Source organism: Podarcis bocagei (genome assembly GCF_964188305.1).
Source record: "Podarcis bocagei genome assembly, chromosome: 12".
NCBI classification, from domain to species: domain Eukaryota; kingdom Metazoa; phylum Chordata; class Lepidosauria; order Squamata; family Lacertidae; genus Podarcis; species Podarcis bocagei.
In genome coordinates, this window is record NC_138137.1 from 62,116,449 (window position 1) to 62,137,590 (window position 21,142).

The 21,142-nt window shown below is 54.1% G+C and overlaps 2 protein-coding genes across 3 annotated transcripts in view; both read right to left on the bottom strand.

The window, feature by feature from the left end:
• Positions 1-805: 805 nt before the first annotated feature.
• LOC308569932 (uncharacterized protein) lies at positions 806-20,682 on the bottom strand. Its single transcript, XM_081164192.1, has 17 exons — positions 20,582-20,682; positions 16,234-16,340; positions 15,903-16,060; positions 15,672-15,793; positions 15,442-15,573; positions 13,877-14,414; positions 12,048-12,149; positions 11,422-11,500; positions 11,077-11,285; positions 8,789-9,031; positions 8,365-8,463; positions 6,103-6,296; positions 5,508-5,682; positions 4,317-4,476; positions 3,210-3,363; positions 2,900-3,011; positions 806-1,578 (listed from the first exon to the last, which is right to left on the bottom strand). The coding sequence occupies exons 1-17, from the start codon at positions 20,591-20,593 to the stop codon at positions 1,397-1,399; spliced, it is 2,778 nt and encodes a 925-aa protein (XP_081020318.1). The 5' UTR covers positions 20,594-20,682; the 3' UTR covers positions 806-1,396.
• The window catches only part of LOC308569938 (autophagy-related protein 9A-like), a 266,030-nt gene continuing 259,940 nt past the window's right edge, over positions 15,053-21,142 (bottom strand). For both annotated transcript variants that reach the window (XM_081164205.1, XM_081164204.1), the window contains exon 13: positions 15,053-15,274. In XM_081164205.1, coding sequence (XP_081020331.1) covers positions 15,068-15,274 — 207 coding nt within the window. In that variant the 3' untranslated portion in view covers positions 15,053-15,067. The remainder of the gene's footprint in view (positions 15,275-21,142) is intronic.

Below are 21,142 nucleotides of genomic sequence, written 5' to 3' on the forward strand. Positions count from 1 at the left end.
GCAGGGATCGCAACGCCAGAGCTCTCCAAGTGAGCCAAGGGCTCCCCGACACTAAGCTGCCTCTGTGTGGTGCCTGGAACTGGGGGCAACTTCCCTTACAGGGGCCTCTCCCTCAGATTCCCAAGACTGCCCCCCCAACAGGTGGCCCAGGAGGAAGCGGGTGCCAGAAGGGTGGGAAGAGGCACCAGCAACAGGACAGGCCATGCGAAGGGAGGGGCAGAGGAAATCGCCCTGCCCTCCCTCCAGGAGTGTGGACTGAGTGCAAATTTCAATTTCTCACTCCCGCAACCTTTGCAGAACCTTCTGCTCCCCATGGCCGGCCCAATCCCTCCTTGGATGGCCAATTAATGCCCCTCTTGCCCCACTGGAGGGTAACTGGCTTTCAGAGGGTCGGTACCCCTCATCCTGGAGGCAGCCATTGTGCTAGCCGCCTGCTCCCCCGAAGATCTGCCCCACCTTTTAACTCCGCCTAAACTGGTAGCCATCGTGCCATCCTGTGGCAGGGAATTCCACTGGTTAACAATGTGCACTGCAGTGCATATTTTAGGGGGCAGGAAATGTGGGATCAGAAAAGGTTTCACAATAGCCTGAGGTGCAGAGAAGAGGAGGAGGAGGAAGGTGGTCTGGCCCTAGTCTGTCTGGCCCTGGAAGAGGGGCAGCCCTGGCATCGTTGACTGGGCACCACCCGAAAGGCTTTGGGGCTCCCAGCATGGCCAGTGGGCTGATGGGGATCATTAGGAGGGTCTCTGGCGGCTCCCCACCCAGATCCAAGCCAGCGAACCATTCAGAGGCAACACAATCGGGAGACCCGTCAATGTTTTTTTATTGGAAATTGTTAAGGCACAAGCTGCAGAGAAGTTTTTTCAGGAGTTCTGCCTCCCATTTGGCCCCACCCCCTGCCCCCCAGGACTCCTCTGGGCCTCTGCTGGGGGGGGGGGAAGGACTGCATCCATTTGCATCAGGCATCTTCAGAAACGGGGGGCTCCCCGGCCTCCTCCATCCCAGGCCCTCTGCTCCCCCTTCCCTCCTCCTTCTCTGCGTCCCCCAGGAATTAAGAGCCTGGGCTTTCGAAATGGATTTCTTCTTCTTCTTTTAAGAAAGGAAAGAAACGCCCATCGTGCAGCTACAGGTGAGGGAAACAAGAAGTCAGGCTGGAGAATGGAAGACGAGTGAAGGACAAGCCTCGTCCGCAGAGGCAGGCTTCCCAGCGGACCTAGTGCGGTGATGACGAGGGCGCTGAGGACGTGGGCGACTCCGAGGCAGAAAGTCCAGCCCTGCAGGAATCCCTGCCGCACCAAACCCCCAGAGACGCAGGAAGAGAAGGGGGGGGGGCAGAAGAAAGTGCGCCATGCGTCGAGGGAGGGGTCAGAGGGAGGGAGGAGTAGGCCTTGCTGGCCTAGCCGGGTCCTTCTCCTTCTTCGTCCGAGACGTCCTCCGAGGGCAAGGTGCGCAGGTGGCTGGCACGGACGCTGCCCAGGGCAGGGCAGGCGGCCAGGAGGGCGGCCACCCCCTCGGGGGTCACACCAGAGCCGTCCAGGTTGAGGTGCACCAGGGGGACGTGGCGCAGGAAGCGGAGCCCTGCGGAGAGACCAGAGGGGGAAAGGCAGCTGGGCAGGAGCTGGGCAAGGACAGGCCCTTCCTGCAGCAAACCCTCTGCCCTGTCCTGGCCTGGGCCCCCGAGGGAGGACGAAGGGCAGAAAGAGCCTTGGAATCTCAGAATCACAGAACGGTAGAGTTATTATTTAAATTATTTATACCCCGCCCTCCCCAGCCAAGACCAGGCTCATGGCGGCTAACACGAAATATAAAAACAATTCATTGAAATACAACTTAAAAAACAAGATTAAAATACAACATTAAATGCAGCCTCATTTCAGCAGAAACTCAAAACCTTTTTTGGGGATGAAAACATCAAATCTTCACCAAGGCTAACTATCCAGACTGGTCCTACGTGGGCCAGAAAAAAGCCAGGGAAGTCCCCAAATAGGAGTTCCATCACAGAAGGAGAAAGGAAAAAGGAGAGAGGGGAAGGGGATCAAATTGGCTCCAAGCCAAAGGCCAGGCGGAACAACTCTGTCTTACAGGCCCTCCGGAAAGAGATCAGATCCTGCAAGGCCCTGGTCTCATGAGGCAGAGAGTTCCACCAGACCGGAGCCAGAGTTGAAAAGGCCCTGGCTCTGGTTGAAGCCAATCTAACTTCCTTAGGGCCCGGGACCACTAGGTTGTTGCTATTTATGGACCTTGAGGCTCTCCGTGGGGCATACCAGGAGAGGCGGTCCCGTAGGTACGAGGGTCCTAGGCCGTGAAGGGCTTTAAAGGTCAAAAGCAGCCCCTTAAATCTGACCCTGTCCTCCACCGGGAGCCAGTGCAGCTGGAAAAGCACTGGGTTCTGCTTCGTTGGAGGTTTTTCAGCAGAGCTGTCAGGGACGCTGACATTGCCATGGGTTGGGCTGGATGACCCTTGGGGGTCCCTTTCCAACTCTTATCATTCTGGTTCTATTTTCCGCAACCCCCCCCCCCACAGAGAATGGGGGGTGTCCTCTGCTTCCCATCTCTGTGCTGGCAGCTGGCACCCCAGGCCAGCCCCCCGCCAAACTGTTCTCGAGCGGCGTCCCCCAAAGTGAACGGGGGGGGGGGGGGAGCCCTGGAGATGCCAACGGCTGGGAGGCTTTGGAGAGCCGCTATCTCCAGATCAGGCTCATCTCCTTTGCCAAATTAATTAATGGAACTAAAGGGCTTTAATCGGATTTTGAGTGAACGTGCAATCAGCCGTTGCGGTTTCGAATGTTGCCGCATTTCATCTCTCTTAGAGGGCTGTGCAAATGGCTGCTCTGGACGCCGCTTCCGGCCAGGTGGGGCTGAGGGCCAGAAAAGCCTTGGGGGGGGGGCCAGGACTCACCTCGGTCCGTCAGGCGGGTGCGGCTCAGGTTGACCTTGAGCAGCTGCTTGCAGCGGGAGATGCCCAGGCGGGCCACTGTGTCTCCGACCGGCGTGCTGGCAAGACTCAGCACCTGGGGGGGGGGGAGGAAGATGATAAAGTGGGGGGGCAGGGCCCCTGGGGCTCCCATGCCTGCCCTGCCCCAGGTCTCTCCCTCTCTGTGTTTCTGCAGCCGCCCAAAGAGAGGCGCTTGGAGGAGGGGAGGATCCCTTTCCCCCAGGGGCAGAACCGGCTGAGCCCCCCCGTGGCACAGCTCCCTTCCCGGCCGTACCTGCAGGTGGGGCAGAGTGACGATGCAGCGCGCCACCCCTGCGCCGGAGACGTTGAGGCGGTCCAAGCACAGCTCCTCCAGAAGCGGCAACCCCTCGACGTGGCGCAGGCCCAGATCCGTGGCCAGCGTGTTGCAGAGAGACAGGCGGCGCAGCCTGCAAGAACAGCAGAAGAGCCTCAGGTTGGGCCATCGGACCCCCCCGTCTCGTGGCCAAAGACGGCCTCTGGACCCCACAGCCCAGATCGTTCTGCCCGGACACTGAGGTCCAGCACTGAGGGCCTTCTGGTGGTTCCCTTACTGTGAGAAGTGAGGTTACAGGGAACCAGGCAGAGGGCCTTCTCAGTGGTGGCTCCCTCCCGTCAGATGTCAAGGAAATAAACAACTATCTGATTTTCTGAAGACATCTGAAGGCAGCCCTGTTTGGGGAAGTTTTTTTAATATCTGAAGGACTATTGTATTTTACTATTTTGTTGGAAGCTGCCAAGAGTGGCTGGGGAAACCCAGCCAGATGGGCAGGGTATAAATAATAAATTACAAACTATTATTAGGTATTCTTTTTCTTTTTCTCTTATTTAACTGACTGTAATATTCTTAATAAATTATTATTTTTTAAAAAAACTAATTTAATTTAATTTGTATACTGTCCTATACCTCATAGATCTCTGGGCGGTTCACAACATAAATGTCTCTGCCATTTCTCAATCAAATTATTCCCACAGTGGCTTGCGAAGAATCAGGAATAATGACGACACGGCAGAGTGTAACAGAGCGTCACAAATGCAGCTTTAATCATATATTAATGAGTGAAACCATTTCCAATATCATAATGATAATATCATTATTAATATTAACAACTAACACTAGCCAATAAAGCTTCTTTTTTTAAGCTGCAAAAGGATACCCTCTGCTGAACTCCCTAACGTGAGGAGGGAAGGGTAATCTCTAAGAAATCTCCCATCTCCCAGTATCTATCCCCAACCTAACAGCTTGGACCGCTGCCCAGGGAGCAAGGCATGCTATGAAGGGGGGGGGGGGGGCGTTGGGGGCTGGAGTGCAGAGCCCGGCCTTGCTGGGGAGGGGGGCAGGATCCGTGCGCCCATTCCTCACCTGCTCAGCCGGGGCAGGTGCTGCAGCCCCTGGTCGGTGATGTGGCTGTAGTCCGTCAGGTCCAGCTCCAGGAGCCCGGCCAGGCGGCAGAGGGCGGCCAGGCCAGCGTCAGTGACCGTGTGGCGGCTGGGCAAGGCCAGCTGGGTGAGGGCAGGCAGACCTGAAGAAAGAGCCACCGAGGGGTGGGTTGCCACGTGGAAGCGCCTCCAAGCCAGCCGGGAACCCCAGCGCAGTCCCCCAACCCCCCAAAATTGGGGGCCACCGCTCCAACACCCCTGGACAAGGTGGCCAGGGAAGCCAAAACTGAGCAGGTGCCAGGGGCCGCTCCTGGCTCTCTTTGCGGCATCTACAGCACAGGGTCCTTTTCGGCAGGGCTGCTCGCCCCAGGCGAGTGCCCTAGAGCTGGGCTGCAGGGGAGCTTTGGGTCAGAGCCCCCAAACTGGGGCTGGGCTTGGAGAGGCAGATTTCCAGCTCCCAACCCACGGTTACGACTCCTAAGGTGGCTTCACATGCTTTTTCAATCTTGCACAGTCAAACCTCAGTTCCGTTTCCAAACCTTTCGGCTGCCAAACACTGAAAACACGGAAGCAAACCCTCCAGTTTTCGGAAGCTGAACGTCGGATGCGGCTTCCGCTTGAGCGCAGGAAGCTCTGGCAACCAGTCGGAAGCCGCGCCTTGGCTGTCAAACTTTTCGGAAGCCAAACAGGCTTCCAGAACGGATTATGTTGCAGAACCAAGGTTTGACTGCATTTTAAATTGTTGCAGCCTGGGACCTCAGGGTGAGCAAAACATTAACAGTAATAATTCCAGTTATAAACCAATGCTAATAGTAAGCCACACGTCCTGCCTCAGCTGCCAGCGAAGCTCTGTGCTCTCACTTCCTGTCCTGCATTTCATTCCGGGTTGGTCTAGATGACCGTTGGGGGTCCCTTCCAAGTCTAGAAGCCGGTGGTTCTAATGCGCCCTCGCTGCGCAGAGGAAGCTCTTGTGGGGGGAACTGTCGGCCAGGGGGCGTCTTCCGTGTGCCCACGGCAACACCACCCCCTGCCCCCCTGGTGCCAGAATCGCCTCTCCAGCCTCTGCTGGAAAACCTTCTCAGGCCGCACTTCCCCGGGTGGGACAGCCCCCACGGGCAAAGAGACAACGGGGCCCTTTCCCAAACGCCTGAGGGCCACAGCGCCCGTCCCGCACCTGAGACCAGCTCCAGGGCCGTGTTGCCGTCCACCGACTGGACCCCCGAGAGCGTCAGGGTGCAGAGTGCCGGGTGCGAGGAGAGCGCCCGCAGGGAGGCCTCGCTGACCGGGGTCCCGTCCAGATGCAGTGACTGCAGAGCCTCCAGGCGCCGCAGGGCTGATACGTCCACCACCTGCGGAAGCAACACAGCGCGGCCCGTTGAATTATTATTATTTATTGAATTTATATATATCCTATACCCGGGGGTCTCAGGGCAGCTCACAGAATCAAATCAAGACATAAAACCACAAAATGCCGAATAAAAATAAAAGAACAACTCAATACCCCCAAAAAAACACATTTTAAAAGGGCAATATTTCACTGCGCTTAAACCCAGAGGAGCTTGAGGCGACTTCCAAGGTCTTCCCAAGAGCCTCACAGTCTCCCGGGCCCGACGCTCTACACCACACTGGGGTGGTTGGGAAAGCCCCCCCCCCCCATATCACACACGGGACCAAGAGAGGACCACCCCCAGGTGCCAGCCGGCTGCACCCGTCCCAAGCTCCCCCCCCCCCGGGAGAAGGCCCTTTTCCAGGCTGCGGGGGCCACTTACGCCCGTCTGCTTGATGCTGAGGGTGCAGAGCTGGGGGGCGCACTGGGGCAGCAGGCCGAGGGTGCCGTCCGTGACGCCTGTCTGGTTGAGGCTCAGGTGGGTGAGAGAGGGGGGCGCCGAGAGCAGGAACTCGCCCAGGCCCCGATCCGTCACGTGCGTCTGGTCCAGCGCCAGGTGAGACAGCTGGGGGAGCCCTGTGGGGAGAGCGGGCCCCAGACCCATCACACGCCCATTCATTTCTCCATCGTTCTTCCAAGGCATCCATGCCAATCTTTTTGCCGGGCACAGAAAACCCAGCGACACGGACCAGAGTAACAAACAGATTGCTTTCAATGATTACCATATGGACAAAATTAACGATATTTGGAACATATTTATGAAAAACACAGTGACCCATGAATTGATGTATACTTGAGGGAAACAATAAGCTTAACCGTTTACATATATACAGTATATTATAATTTATTTATAATTATATTTATGATGATACCGAATTATAGTTCTGTCACCTTAATTATATTTTATTGCCATGTTGTTACTTTCCTCTGCCTTTTTTAGGTATTCTTTTTATCTTTTATTTAACTCACTGTAACATTCTTAATATTCTAAATAAAATATATATTTTTTAAAAAATCCTATTGATTAATTGATTGTATTAAATTTGTATACCGTCCTACACCCTGTAGTTCTCAGGGCGCTTCACAACATAGATTTCTCTGCCGTTTCTCATTCAAATTATTCCCACAGCGGCTTGCAAAGAATCAGTAATAATAACGGCTCGACAGAGCGTACTAGAGCGTCACAAATGCAGCTGAAATCATATATTCATCAGTGAAACAATTATGTTCTATAAAACACTGCCTTAAAAGCGACAAGTGAAAATAAGCTAAGCGTCACAATTAAAGCAAAAATCTTATTCTGTGATCAGCAAGTCAATAAAGCAGAATTGTAATTTTATGCTGCGAAGCGCCCTGAAATCTATGGGTCTAGGGGGCAGTATACAAATTTAATAAATAAATGCAAACGCAAAATAAATGCCTAAGGGTGAGAGGCCCCTTTTTTCACGGGGAGAGCTAAAAGCAAGTCCTCCTTCTCGCAGCGCAGAATTGAACTGTGGAACTCCCTCCCACCAGAGGCTGGGATAGCCAGGAATTTGGGTGGCAATTGAAGAGGATGAGATAAATTCATGGAGATGAACGCTAGCTCAGATTATTATATATGTACAGGTAAGGAGGGATGAAACTGTATTGAAGGTATGGAATATAACATCAAATGGAACTGTGCGTGTTAAAAAGGAAAGGAAAAAGGGAGGGGAGCTCTATTTTGCAAAAGGTTTACGATGGAAACTTCCCATCCTTTATTATCTATGGAGCTGGAATTTAATTTAATTGGGAGTATAACTGCTCATTTATCTTCAGTCGGATGGAAGGAAGGATGAAAGGAGTCTGCAAACTTGCCAAGGAACTGATAAGGTTCATCATTGAGTCATCTGCAGTTTGACGGACCGCTCTCCTTCCCAGGCAGAGAGGGAAAATAGCCTCTACAAGGCTATTTATTGGGACAGAGTGATTTTTGAGGTTGCTGTTGAAAGTTGAAAAACAATGGAGCCCAGGACAGAGCGATGGAGAATTTCTGAAGCTCTGCCCAAAGCATGATGGAGAAGAGCAACAACTGGGAAAATACAGACGTAACATTTTACAAGGACAGGAAGAAATATCACAGAAAGAATAACTGCCACACACAGGAAGAATAAGAATATAGTTTGAGTGCCTCACTTGTAAGTTTATACATCATTTAATGTGTCAATACGAAGGGAAGTTGTTAATATTGCAAGGATTGTTATCTAGACTGGAGTGTAATTGAAATTACTATGATTTTGGAACGCAGAAATAAAGTCAATCACCAAACCATCGATTCTAGCACATGGGGGCGGGGCACCTAAATTATATAACTTGGTACCTGAATGATTGGTATTAGTAATTGCATTGTAATTTGGCATTGTTATAATGAGGTTATTATTGGACTGTAATTGAAAACTAATACAGAATATTATTTCTTTAACAGAACATAAATTCCTGGAGAAGCCCCGGTCTCTGCCCCACAGTCAGAGGCAGCGATGCTTCTGAATCCCCATTGCTGGGGGCTGCGGGGGGGGGGGAGGGGAGAGGAGGCTGGACTAGGCGGGCCAAGGGGCCTGATCCTGCAGGCAGAGAGGAAGTAGCCAAAAGAGCAGGACGGGGGGGGGGGGTGTCCGTGACGTACCCTTCAGAAACTGCAGGCAGTTGTCGGTGAGCTTCACGCAGGCCGAGAGGTTGAGGTGCTGCAGGCGGGGCAGGTGCTGGACCACAGAGACGCCCTGGTCTGGGGGGGGGGGAGAAATGGGGGAAGAGGGTCAGCTCGGGGGGGGGGGAGAGCACAGAACCCGCCCGCCTCCCACAGCTAAGCTCTCAGGTCCCGTGGAGCAGCCTCCTGCCCAGACCCTCTCTGCCCCCCCCTCGGTCAGCAATGCTTCAGCTCTGATCCTGTGGGGGGCTGGGATGGATGACCTCTGGGGGCCCCTTCCAGCTCCACCATTCTATGCTTCTTTAGCTGGGATCCTGCACTGCAGCCGGCTGGATGACCTCTGGGGCTGGGCTGGATGACCTCTGGGGGCCCCTTCCGCCCGCCCCGCCCCCGCCCCGCTCACCGGTGATGACGGAGCAGGCGAGGAGGCTGAGGTGGCGTAGGCTGGGAAAGGCCCTCAGCTGGCCCAGGAGCTGGTTGGTGGCGTAGGGGTAGCAGTCGAGGCGCAGCTTCTGGAGGGGGCAGCCGAAGAAGAGCTTGAGGCTGCGGGGGCTGAGCAGGCCCTGCTGTACCAGGTGCCCCAGGAGGTGCTCTGCCAGCACCGGCGTCACCGAGGCCAGGCTGCTGCAGTACTGCTTGCTGGGTGCTGCGGGGGGGACAAAGCCGACGGAAACATTGGAGTCTGGAGTTTGGATCCCGCCTTCCCCCCTGAGCGGGGAGCCCAGGCAGCTCACCCAAAGAAAAACCACACCACAGGAGAAGCCAAAAGAGATCGCCGCCAGAACGTAACTGAACTCTAAGCAAGCTAAAACAGGAAATCTATTAAAGGGCAGAGAGTAAAAACAGCAAGGCGCCATTGGAAAGCCATTTTCCTTTTTGAAAAAAGTCAGGAAAAGGAGGTCAACGAGGAGGGAGGCTTCTCCAGGCAGGGAGTTCCAAAGTTGCCTAGGAGCAGCCCCCGCCAGAAAGGCCCCTCCTTGGGAGGGCGGGGGGGGGGGCCTAGAAAGCCAGGGGGGTTCTTCTGGGGAAGGTGGTCTTCCAGATAGCCTAGACAGAAGCCATAGAGCAGGGGTCAGCGGCCCACAAAGACCGCTTTACTGGCCCTCAAGCCGCCCCCGAACTGAGCCACCCACTTAGCGAGTCCCCCCTGCGCTGCGCTAAACCGGCGCAGGACGGCATGGGGACTCGCCAAGCGGCACCACAAATCGCGTCTGCGCAGCTGCAGATACCGGAAATCACATCTGTGCATGTCTAGAAGCCATAAATCGCTTTTGCGTAGGCGCAATTTTCAGCATCTGGGCATACAAACGATTTCCGGCACCGCGGACACATGCAGGCGCGATTTCTGGCGTTGCACTCTCTGTGGGAGTGATCCAGCCCACGGCTGGTAAACCTTGCCACCCCTGCCAGAGAGGGCTTCCGAGGCCCCTTGAACTGTGTCCAGAAACCGCGGCTGAAGCAAAGGGTCAACGGCTCCCCTTGACCAGCCTCAGCGCTTTGAGCTGGTTGGCCTATTTATAAAAATATTTTTATCCTGCTGAGTCCTGGATATATATCAGAGCGGTTTAGAACTACAGAACAACAAAATCACAGACTAAGAGCATAATAAAACATGAAAAGCCAGAGAGCTAAAAGCAAGCCTCCACTAACTATTGCGGAAGGAGGTCTTCTTAACTGAAACGTTTTCGGCAGGTGTTTAAAAAGTTGGCACAAAAGGTGCCCAGTGGCAGAGAGTTCCACAGGACTGGGCGGATGATACTAACGGCTTGGTTTCTCGTTGTTGTCCAATAGGCCCCAGAGAAGGACCAATGATCTCTGTGACGCAGCTGCCATATTCTAAGGGTTCAGGGGGTCCCTGAGGTGCCCCAGACCCAAGTTCTTTAGGGTTTTGTAAACCGTTATGAGGGCTCTGAGAGGAGATGGGCAGCCAGGGAAGATGCTTTAAGCAGATGAAGTTTCCCAGAACTTTCCCTCCTCCTCTTCCTCATCCCTTGCCTTTGAAGACACAGGCATGTGCCCTGCTCTCCCCAGAGAGGCTTGCCAGGCGCCTTCATGAGACACCTCTAGGCGCATTCCTCTTCTCCCAGACTTCTGGCCATTCAATCTTCTCTGGCCGGAGACCCCTGTCTTGCAGGGGCTTAGCTGGGCAATATCAGGCTCTGCATTACGTTGCGCAAATCATGCTCTGAATGTTGCACATGGCCAGTGATCTTTGGGTTAAGAGAGATATATACCGTAGTTTTCACTCCTTAAGACACACGTTTTTCCTCCTAAAAAGTAAGGGGAAATGTCTGTGTGTCTTATGGAGTGAATGCGTGGTCTCTGGAGCCGAATTGCCCAGGGGCAAAAAGCAGATTGTGCTTTTTTTTTTTTAGAAAGAGAGAAGGGGTGTTGGGAGGGAGATAAGGGACTCTAGAGATAAAGGAGGCTGCCTGGGAGGGGGGAGGTAAAAGCACATGGATCCTCAGGATTTTTGCATTGGGCTACCCCAAACTCACCGTCAAATCACATATCATGTCTGTGGCCACAGCATGAACCACAAAAATCATACATTCACTGTTTCGTTCAGAATATTTTTTTCCCTCCTCTAAAAACTAGGTGCGTCTTATGGAGGGGGAAATACGGTAAGTCGAAATGATATTAAGCAGCAGCAGCAGCAGGAAGGATGAAGCTGCAGTGAGAAGCCTCTACCTGTGAGGAGGGCTGTGGCCCCTCGCAGGGACAGCTGGAAGAGCGGGGGCACTGCGGGGGCCGCGCGGCCTGGGGGGGACGTGGCGGCCAGAGAGGCCTTCTCCTCGCCTTCGGAGCCCTGCGCATTCACCCGCTGCAGGCGCAACTCGGCCGCCTGGGCCACAGCCAGGGGGAGGGCGGGCGCTTCGGCTCGGCTCCCGTCAGCCGTCCTGGGGGGCAGAAAGAGACAGGTGATGATGAAGACACCCAGGCGCCCCCATTCGCTTTGCTTCCCGCCCCCCCCCCACGTTCCCAGCCGGCCTTCCCCCGCCCCCTACAAAACAAGTGCCCCCACATAGCCCCTACCTCAGCAGGTTGCCCTCCGCCGGCCACTGGTGCCGAGACCCCGGGAGGCCCTGAGCGCGTTCCCCAAAGGACAAGGAGCCTTCAAACAGAAAGAAGACCCCCCCCCAGCTTAGGATCAAGGTTCTTTCTTCGCCCCCACCCAACCCCCCCCTTCTGGCCTTTGCCCTGCCCTTCTTTCTGCTCTCCAGAAGTACCTCCCAACCTTCAGCGAGGGATCTCCGTCCTCAAGAGTAGACCCACGTCCCCCACAAATCAGGGGACCTCCCCTCATCTTGGCTTCCTCGCCCCCACCCCACCCTGTTCCCCACCAGCCAGGTTTGCAGTGCTGATACCCAAGGAAGCGTCTCGAGGCCCCCCCAATTCACACTCCCCCCATTTTAATGAAGTATATTTAAATTTATACTCTGCTTGGCCGTAATTGGGGACAGGGGGAGGGTGTGCTGCTGCCTCTCCTTCCTTGGAGGTTTCCAAGCAGAGGCTCCACCATGAGATTCCTGCCTTGCAGCGGGTTGGGCTGGATGACCTTCAGGGGTCCCTCCCAATTCTACAGTGACTCAGACAGGCCAGATCTGGGAGCCTCCTCCCTCCTGGCGCTGGCCTCCCACCTTCCTGCCTCGGGTGCTGACCTGGCAGAGGCGGCCCCCGGCCCCCGGAAGCCTCTCCTTCCCTCAGGGTCGCCGAGGACTCCTGCTCCATGGGCTCCTCCACGTCCATCCTGTGGCCCCTCCCTGCGGGGGGGGGGGGAGAGAGAGCATTTTGTTTTGGACGTCTCTGCTTGAGGGGGCACATCCAGTTGTTGTTGTTCTCCTCCTCTTCAGTGAAACCCCACAACGACCCCCCTGCAAGGCAGGCTAGGCTGACAGGCAGGGAGCGGCCCCCAAGGTCACCCAGCCAACACCATGGCTGAGTGGGGATTCGAACCCAGGTCCCTGCCCAACACTCTGTCCGCTACACCCCCTGGCACAGGCCTGGCAACGAGTCCAAGGCAGCTCTGATCTGGCCTGGGAAGGGGCTTATTGCCCGCCCACCCCAAGAGGTGTGTCTGCAGGGAATTAATAGGAGCCAGGGTGGATGAAAAATCAATGATTTAACAACAAAAAATTGGATTTTTTAAAATTTTAATCAGATTTTTAAAATTTAAATTGGATTTTTGAAATAAAATGCTGTATCTTTCTAAAGATAAATTTTCCATTTAAGTTATTGTTATTAAGGAAATGATTCTTTTTCTCCTTCCAATAAAGTACAGCAGAAAAGTTGTCCAAAATTAAACAGTTAACATATTAAACCTCACAATAATTTCTATGTATTTCTAATAGTATAACCAAATCAGCAATTTTTGATATAACTGTAAAAACTATTCTGAAAATTTATTATTTCAAAAATGAAACCTTCATCTGGTTGCAAATATTAAGATTATACCAGCAAGAATGAGTCTTTCTGTAAAGAAATGATTGAAATCAAGTGTAATACTGACTAGTGATTTAAATTGTGATTTAAATCCAATCCACCCTGCCCAAGGCAGCTGCAGAGAAGGGAGGAACACGGGAGGGGGGGTGGGGGGCAGCCACATCCTCTGCCCACAGACGTGCCCCCCCCCCCGCGATGGAACTGGGGATCGGGTGGGGGGAGCTCCAGGGAGGAGCCCCAAATACACATCGCTCGGGGGGCAGAGACCTGCCTGGCATGCAGAAGGTGCCGGGTTCAATTCCCCACTGGCAGCCTCTCCAGGCAGGGCTGGAAGACCCCTGGAGAGTCTCTGCTGCCAGTCTGTGCAGGCAGCACTGAACCCAAGGAGCCCAGAGCATCTCTGCTCCTCTTGTAAAGGACTGGCAGCCTGCTCTGCCTTCAGGGACAAGGCTGCAGCTCAGCAACAGAGCCCTGCCTGGCATGCAGAAGGTGCCGGGTTCAACCCCCTGCTGGGAGAGGCCCCCTGCCTGAAGAGAGCCTCTGCTGCCTGCAGAGCCTGACGGACTCATCTTCTGACATGCCCCCTGACCTGGACTCAGAGTCCAGAGGACTAGAACAACGTTCATTTCAAGGGGGACAAGGGCTGGGGCTGAGCAACGGAGCCCCTGCTTGGCAGGTGCAGCCCCACAGGGCATCCCCAGGGGGGCTGGGGGACAGGGGCTCCCTGGCCCACACACAGGGTAGCGCCGCTCAGTGGGCGGATGCAAAGCAGAGCAGCTTGGAGGCATCCAGGGGTAGTGGTGCCTGCCCTGGTGGAACGCCCTCCCATCAGAGGTCAAAGAGATCAACAACTACCTGACATTTAGAAGACATCTGAAGGCAGCCCTGTTTGGGGAAGTTTTTAACGTGCGACATTTTAATGTATTTTTAATCTTTGTTGGAAGCCGCCCAGAGTGGCTAGGGAGACCCAGCCAGATGGGAGGGGTACAAATAATAAATTGTTGTTGTTGTTGTTGTTACAGCAAAAGGCCCCTTCCTGAATACTTACCCCAGCGGTGGGGCTCAGGGAAGGCCAGCTCCCCGTGGCCGTGCAGCCCCGCAAAGTCCCCCGGAGTCACCCTCTGCGCCGGCGAACGGAGGACGGAAGGCAGGTGGGCGCCCTGAGCGAAGAGGCCTCTCCCCTCTGGGGTCGGGAGACCAGGCCCTGCCATCCCCTCCTCCTCCTCCTCCTCTTCTTCCTCCTCGTCTTCCTCCTCCTCGTCGTCTTCCTCCTCCTCTTCTTCTTCCTCCTCCTCCTCCTCGTGTGGGGTCTGCGGTGGGGACTCAGGCCCCGCCACCCCCTTGGAGGCCGGGGCCTGGGGTGCCGGGGGCCCCACCACGCAGAGGGTGGCGCTGGGGGCCAGGCCCAGGTCCCCCAGGGAGCGGGGCAGGTCGGCCGGCCCAAAGTGGCGCTTGGGGAAGCCCTGCAGGAGGGAGAAGGCGGGCGGCAGCTGCGGGTGGAGCTCCAGGAGGCGCAGGCGGACGGCCTCCAGGGGGGAGGCGGACGGGAAGCTCTGGCGCACGGAGTCCCCCGAGGGGAGGCGGATCTGTGGGGAGAAGAGGGGCAGCCATGGGCTGGGTCTCCCACTGCGGGGCATTGCTTGAAGGCATCCCCTAAGGGGCATCCGGCTGGCCTGGGATCCGGCCCGGCCCTTACACTCCTCGGGCCAAAATGACCTCCCCCCGCCAGCATCCCCCCCACCCAGCCAAGAATCACAGAACTGTAGAGTTGGAAGGGACCCCTAAGGCTCATCTAGCCCAACCCCGGCAAACAGGCAGACACCCTCTGTAGGGGTGCAAATATCCAGAGTGTGGGGGTCAGGTGGGATTGCGTTGAGGAATTATGAAATATGGAGCAAGCCATTGTGTCCGCGATGACTGGGTTTGAGTAATTGACAATGGTTTCTGAATCCCACAAGCCTCTGCACCTCTGCCAATTTCTTTCTCTACGCCTGACAGGCACATAGAAGCATTCTGAAACACAGGCCAGTTGCTTCACCGGGCATCCTCAGCACATAAAGATAGTAGGTTACTTTGACGTAGTTTCATCTTTAGATAGATCTTAAGGGCCAGGAAGAGAGTTCACAGGGAGATGGCAAATATCGCCATCCTGTCTCTCCTGTTTATGACCTCCGGGGTTTTGCTGAATGCCTTTCCTCCTTTTATTCCTGTTTTATTTCCTCAGGACTACTGTGCATGCTCAAGTAGGAAATAGTTTCTTTGTAGTTAAAATAATTTCTTCTGATCTGACTTTGTCCCACGTGGGGTTTTTGAACTGCTCAGAGGGAGTCTGAATGGTTCTTACGAACAATGTGCAAAAAGTTATTTTGTGAATAAAACGACCTGGGCCGAGGAGGGGGGAAGAGGAATTACTATACGCAGCCCTCCCAGAGTCTTGCTGGTGAAGCCTCATGTGTATTCTATTAATCAGAGTCCAATCCTTCCTTGTTTTGGTAGCGCTACAACCCTCCCTCCTTGAATCAAGCCCCCCACCCAAGACTTGCAATTCCCTCCTGGCCCCCGGGGTGGGGAATGGCCCCTGAGGGAGCCTGTGGCTGCTGCTCCTCCTCTCACCCTAAGCAGGCACTGCCCGTCGCTGGGGGGCTGCACTCTCTTCTCCGAAGGGGGGGCCTCCTGCGCCAGCTGGGCCTTGCCCTGGATGCGACGCCGGTCGTCTGCGATTCTCTGCAGGGCCAACTCGTGCTCCTGGGAGGAAGGAAGCAAGGGCAGGTTCCTCCCCAGAAACAGCCGCAATGAGGACCCTCCACCTTGGGGCACCCCCCCCCCCCGGAAAGCTGTCTCACCCGCCGCTTGGTCCTCCTCTCGGCCCTCAGCTCCTTCGCCAGCTGCTCCCGCTGCTGCTCAGCAAAAGCCTGGCTGCCCGCTCTCCCGGGTGGGTCCTTGGCGGCCACCTCTGCCCTGGCACCTGGGGAGGAGAGCAAAGCGCATGCTGGGAAGCCCACCCCAGAGGGGACGTGCCTCCCTGGGCCTCCCCTGCGGGGGGAGAGGCTGCGGACAGGGAGCCCCTTCTGCACCTGAGGTTGGGCAGCCCAGGCTGGCAGCCGCTGGCTCCAAAGATGCCTCCTGGACCTTCCTGGGGGGGTTGAAGGCGTCCATCGCCCTGCAGTCCTTCAGCGCTCTGGGAGGCTTGCTCTGGGGGGGCGGCGGCTCTTCCGCCCTCTCCTGCAGCAACCTGGGGAAAGAGAGGAGGAGACGACGAGGCCGTCAAGCAGGAGAAGCCCCAGCGCCTGTGCTGCCAGGGAGTTCAGGACTGGTCAAGGGAGAGGGAGCCGGGAGCGCAGCCGGCAGAACTGTCTCCCCCCAGGGCAGGGGAGGGGGCTGGAGGGGACCCCCAAGGCCACTCACCAATTGGCAGCCTCCGGGGCGCTGAGACAGCCGGCGCGGAGGGCATCGCGCACCTGCCGCTCGGTGAAGCCCATCTCATAAAGGGTCAGGAGCAGGTCCCCCAAAGTCTGTGGGGCAGAGAGAGGTCAGAGGATGAAAAACCTCTGGAAAATGATATATAACGAGATGGACAAAGATGTTGAAATATACATTTATGCAGAAACCAGAAGCATTTTTACTTGGCATTGCAGGAGATGATATAAACAGAAAGGATTGTAAGTTGTTTTTATATGCAATGAAGGCAGCAAGAATATTATTGGTATAAAAATGGAAGCAAGAAGAACTACCTGCGAAAGGAGAATGGAGGATGAAATTGATGGACTATGCAGAATTAGATAAACAAACAGGAAGGATTCGAAACCTGCGGGACCAGAGATTCTCAGAAGACTGGCGTAAATTTACGGACCATTTGAAAATTATGATGAGCAGATTACGCTAGTAGGTTTGCAAGAAGTTTTGCAAGGTGAGCTATTTGAAATATTGCAAAAAAGACAATGAGGAGAATTATTAGTTAAGGATATTAAAGGTAATATGGAATTAAGAAATGCATAATATGTGATAAATAATGGAAAATCATCAGAGGTGTTGATGGAAGTCCAAAAATATTGTATAGGATGAGAAGTTATGTTGTATGAATGTTAGAATGAATATGTTAAAAAAATAATAAAAATGTATTAAAAGAGAGAGAGGTGTCAGAGGAACACGGGGGAAAGAAGACTTTCCCTCCAGCTCAGCCTCCTCTTCTCTCGGGGGCCGGCCAGCAGGGTCCTGGCGCAAGAGCAACTCTCTCCCCTCCTGAGGCTCGATTTTGACAGAATTGAGAAATGTTGCTTAGAAAACTATTGCCTGCTATCCAGAATTGAGATTACAGAGTAACTCGACTCAAACAGCCCCAAGTCTCACACTGGATGCCTGGCTCCACTCACTCTGGAAGAGAGCTTTCTATCATGGAAAGACACACACGTAATTTGAGATTTCGACAAGGCCTGGAACCTTCCAACACTTTTTATACGATTTGGGACTCTTTCAGGACATAGACGACGGAACCATCATTTTCAAGCCTGGAAAAACCTGGAATTTTTTTTGTTGATCTGATACAGTCAACACTCTGTACTTGCGATATTGTTATTTAAGTTCTGTGCAACTTTGTTATCTCTGTTTTATATACATTATAAAACAAAATGATAATAATATAGGAAGAGCCCAATGCCTTGGGCCTCTGAAAGCCTTAATTCAGTGGAGTCCCATAAATCCATCCCCAGTGCCCCCCACCCTGTAAAAAAGCGGTATTCAGAGTAGCTGTTTGCACAACCCACAAAGGAAGATAAAATTGATAAAAGCATGGAGAAGGTGGATACAGAAAAGTGTTTTTTCTTCCCTCCCCTCTCTCTTTGTGGGCATCCCACAAAGTTGAGAGTTGGGCGATTCAGGGCAGAGAAAAGAAAGGGCTTCTTCTTCATGAGTTAAATGGTGGAACTCCCACCCACAGGAAGCCGGGGTGGGGGCCACGTGGGGAGGGGTCTTTAAAAGAGGAGGAGACCCTGTCGCCCCAGCTTCTTCTGGGGAGGAAAGAAATTGAACATGTAGCAGAGTTCCCAAAAACAGGCCAGAGGCAACTAATGTTTCTTTCATCCATCAGAGCTTTACTGCTACTGAAGGCAAATGCGCATCGTGGTCACAAATCCAGGATTGGCACAGTCCGTAAGAAGTCCAGTTGCAGCAGACTTCACTTAAACTAACTTACAAGAACTTATCAACTTATAATAAGACTAAACCTTAATACTAAGCATCCTCTGCACAGAAGATCAGAACAAAGAAAGAGAAAGTGAGAGCTCCTCCCGGCCTGACAATAACAGCAGGACCTTGACAGAAGAGATAAGAGAAGCAGTTTCAGGCAGACGGAATAACCCTGAACATGAGGCACCTTCTGCCTGCTGCTTTCAAACAGAGAAGCTTCCAGAACCCTCTGGAATTACAATATTTTTCTGTGTATAATTAATGATTATTATTATTATTATTTATTATTATTATTTATTCCCCAGCCACTCTGGGCGGCTTCCAACAAAATACTAAAATACAGTACAGTGGTACCTCGGATTAAATACTTAATTTGTTCCGGAGGTCCGTTCTTAACCTGAAACTGTTCTTAACCTGAAGCACCACTTTAGCTAATGGGGCCTCCTGCGGCTGCCGCGCCGCCGGAGCACAATTTCTGTTCTCATCCTGAAGCAAAGTTCTTAACCCGAGGTAATATTTCTGGGTTAGCGGAGTCTGTAACCTGAAGCGTCTGTAACCCAAGGTACCACTGTACAGTAAGTTCTTAACCCAAGATACCACTGTAATGCACTAAACATTCAAAGCTTCCCTAAGCTGCCCCCATGTATAAGATGCCCGCTACTTTTGGGATCCCCGCATTTAGAAAACGGGCACATGCACTATCCGTGTATAAGATGCCCTGAGACTTTTAACCTTTTTTAAAAGTAAAATAACCTAGTCTTACACACGGAAAAGTACGGTAAGTAGAATAGGAAAGATCTCTACACATCAGATCAACCCTTTCTGCACCAAGAAATACAAACTGACGGAGCCATCCATGGGGGAGGGCGAGGGGGGGTCCCGGGCCCCCGCTCTGCGCTCCCCAGCCTGGGAATCAGATCCTGCCCCCTGCTCTCCAGGAGCCCCGGGGCCAGAGGGAGCCCTGGGCGGCGGGGGGGCGGATCTGGATTCCTTTGGGCAAGAGAAATGTCAGAGGCGGCCTGGCACAAGGCAGGGCCAGATTGAGAGTTGATGTGGCCCTCAGGAGCTCCTGAAGGGAATGGGGCCCTTTCTATGTCCAGCTGTCCTTTGTCCACAACAAATTGTCGCTGTTTTGTGTGTTGAATAGATGCTATATCAGGGGTCAGCAACCTTTTTCAGCAGGGGGCCGGACTATACTTTGGGGAAAAAATGAACGCATTCCTCTGCCCCACAAATAACCCAGAGATGCATTTTCAATAAAAGGACACATTCTGCTCATGTAAAAACACGCTGATTCCCGGACCGTCTGTGGGCCGGATTGAGAAGGCGATTGGGCCGGATCTGGACCCCGGAGCTTAGTTTGCCTACCCATGTGCTATACGGTTACTTATGGACCTAATAGGCATCTAAAGTCATTTGCACATCACAAAATATGTCTTTTATCAAAGTAATTGTTGAACTGAAATACAATGAAGAAGTATATTAATAATGAAATATTTTTGGGGGGGCTCCAAGAGAGTGGGGCCCTAAGCTATAGTAAACAGCTTATACTAAATCTGGCCCTGCCACAGGGCTGCAGTTAGGGAGGGTGAGCCCCCGCCAGGGGTGCAGGCGAGTGGGGTGCGTGCAAAATCCCCTTAAAAAGGTCTATAAATAGGTCTATAAATATATAAATATGGATTATTGCCTCATGAGAAGAGGTTTTAATCAGAGGATGTCTTGCATGGGGTGGGGGTGGGAGGAGAGGCGGAAAGAAGAGCTCACTTGTCTTGGCTGGGGGGGGGCGCAATCTGGACGGTTCTGACAGGGGCACAATAATAATAATCGTAATATATTTATACCCTGCCCATCTGCCTGGCTACGGCTCGGCAGGTCCGGCCAGAGGCAGGGGACCCTTGCGGGCAGGGGGGCTTGACCCCCCCAGCAATGCCCCCCCATGATGTCTCCTGGGGGGTCCTTCTCCCCCCCCCAGGGGCTGCCTTCCCTCCTTACCCCCCCCCCCCGGTCTCCAGGAGACACCGCTCCCTGGCAGAGCCTGGGGAGGGGTCTCTGAGGAGGGTGAAGGTGCCCCCGACCCCTGGGGGCTCCCCCCACCCCAGGAGCATAGTAGTAATACTACTACTACTACTACTACTAATAATAATAATATTTATACCCTGCCCATCTACCCAGCTCTGGCTCGGCAGGTCTGGCCAGAGGCAGGGGGCTTGACCCCCCCAGCAATGCTGCCCCCCGTGGAGTCTCCTGGGGGGGTCCTTCTCCCCCCCCCCGCCCTCTGGGACCCCAAATGGAGACGCCACTCCCTGGCGGGCCCCGGGGGGGGGGCTCTGAGGAGGGTGAAGGGGCTCCCCCTCCCCACCCCGGGGGCATAGGAATAAACAACAACAACAACCTGAACATATTTCTACCCCGCCCATCTACCCGGCCCCCCCAAAGGCAGAGGGGCTTGACCCCCCCCCAGCCCCTCCGTGGAGTCTCCTGGGGGGTCCTTCTCCCCCCCCCCTCCGGTCTCCCGGGGCTGCCTTCCCTCCTGCCCCCCCAGTCCCCCCGTGGAGTGTCTCCCCCTCCTCACCGGGGGCTCCATCTCTCCGGGGGGTCCCGCAGGAAGCGCCCCTCCCCCTCCCGGGCGCCCAGGCGGAAGCGGCGGCGGCGGCGGAGACTCGGAGCCTGGCGATTGGCGGAGCCGCGGGAGGTCAAAGGGCGCCAGGCTCCGCCCCCTCCTCCCCGGCCCCGCCCCCGGGGCTGGAGGGAGCAAAGAGGGGATCCCCGGACGGGCGCCCGACACTTCCGGCTCCCCTGCGCCCCCCCCAGGGCGGAGAGAGAGGGCCAGCATGCCTAGTGGTGGCAGGGGAGGAGCCAGCGCCTCCCTCCCGCTGAACCCCCCATGCACGGCAGAATCCGCACCCAGAACCCGCCTTCCTTTTTAATTTTTTTTTAAAATAAAATATTTATTAAAGTTTCAGAAAAAGGAGTTACATAAAAACAAGAGATACAAAAGTACAAGACAAAAATAAAAATACAAGAAAAATACAGAATAAAAAAGAAAATAAGTACACTTACAGAAAAAAATAAATAAATAAAAATAAAAAATCAACCTTTCCATACCTTACATTCATATCCTTGTTTCCCTGAC

What these genes read in the sequence shown, in the direction of transcription:
- LOC308569932 (XM_081164192.1), bottom strand. An exon ending in CCCTGAGCCCCACCGCTGGG is followed by an intron (nt 12,150 to 13,876) that starts GTAAGTATTCAG and finishes CCCCCCCCGCAG; the next exon opens with GGAGGGGCCACAGGATGGAC. An exon ending in CCGGGGGCCGCCTCTGCCAG is followed by an intron (nt 11,501 to 12,047) that starts GTCAGCACCCGA and finishes TTCTGTTTGAAG; the next exon opens with GCTCCTTGTCCTTTGGGGAA.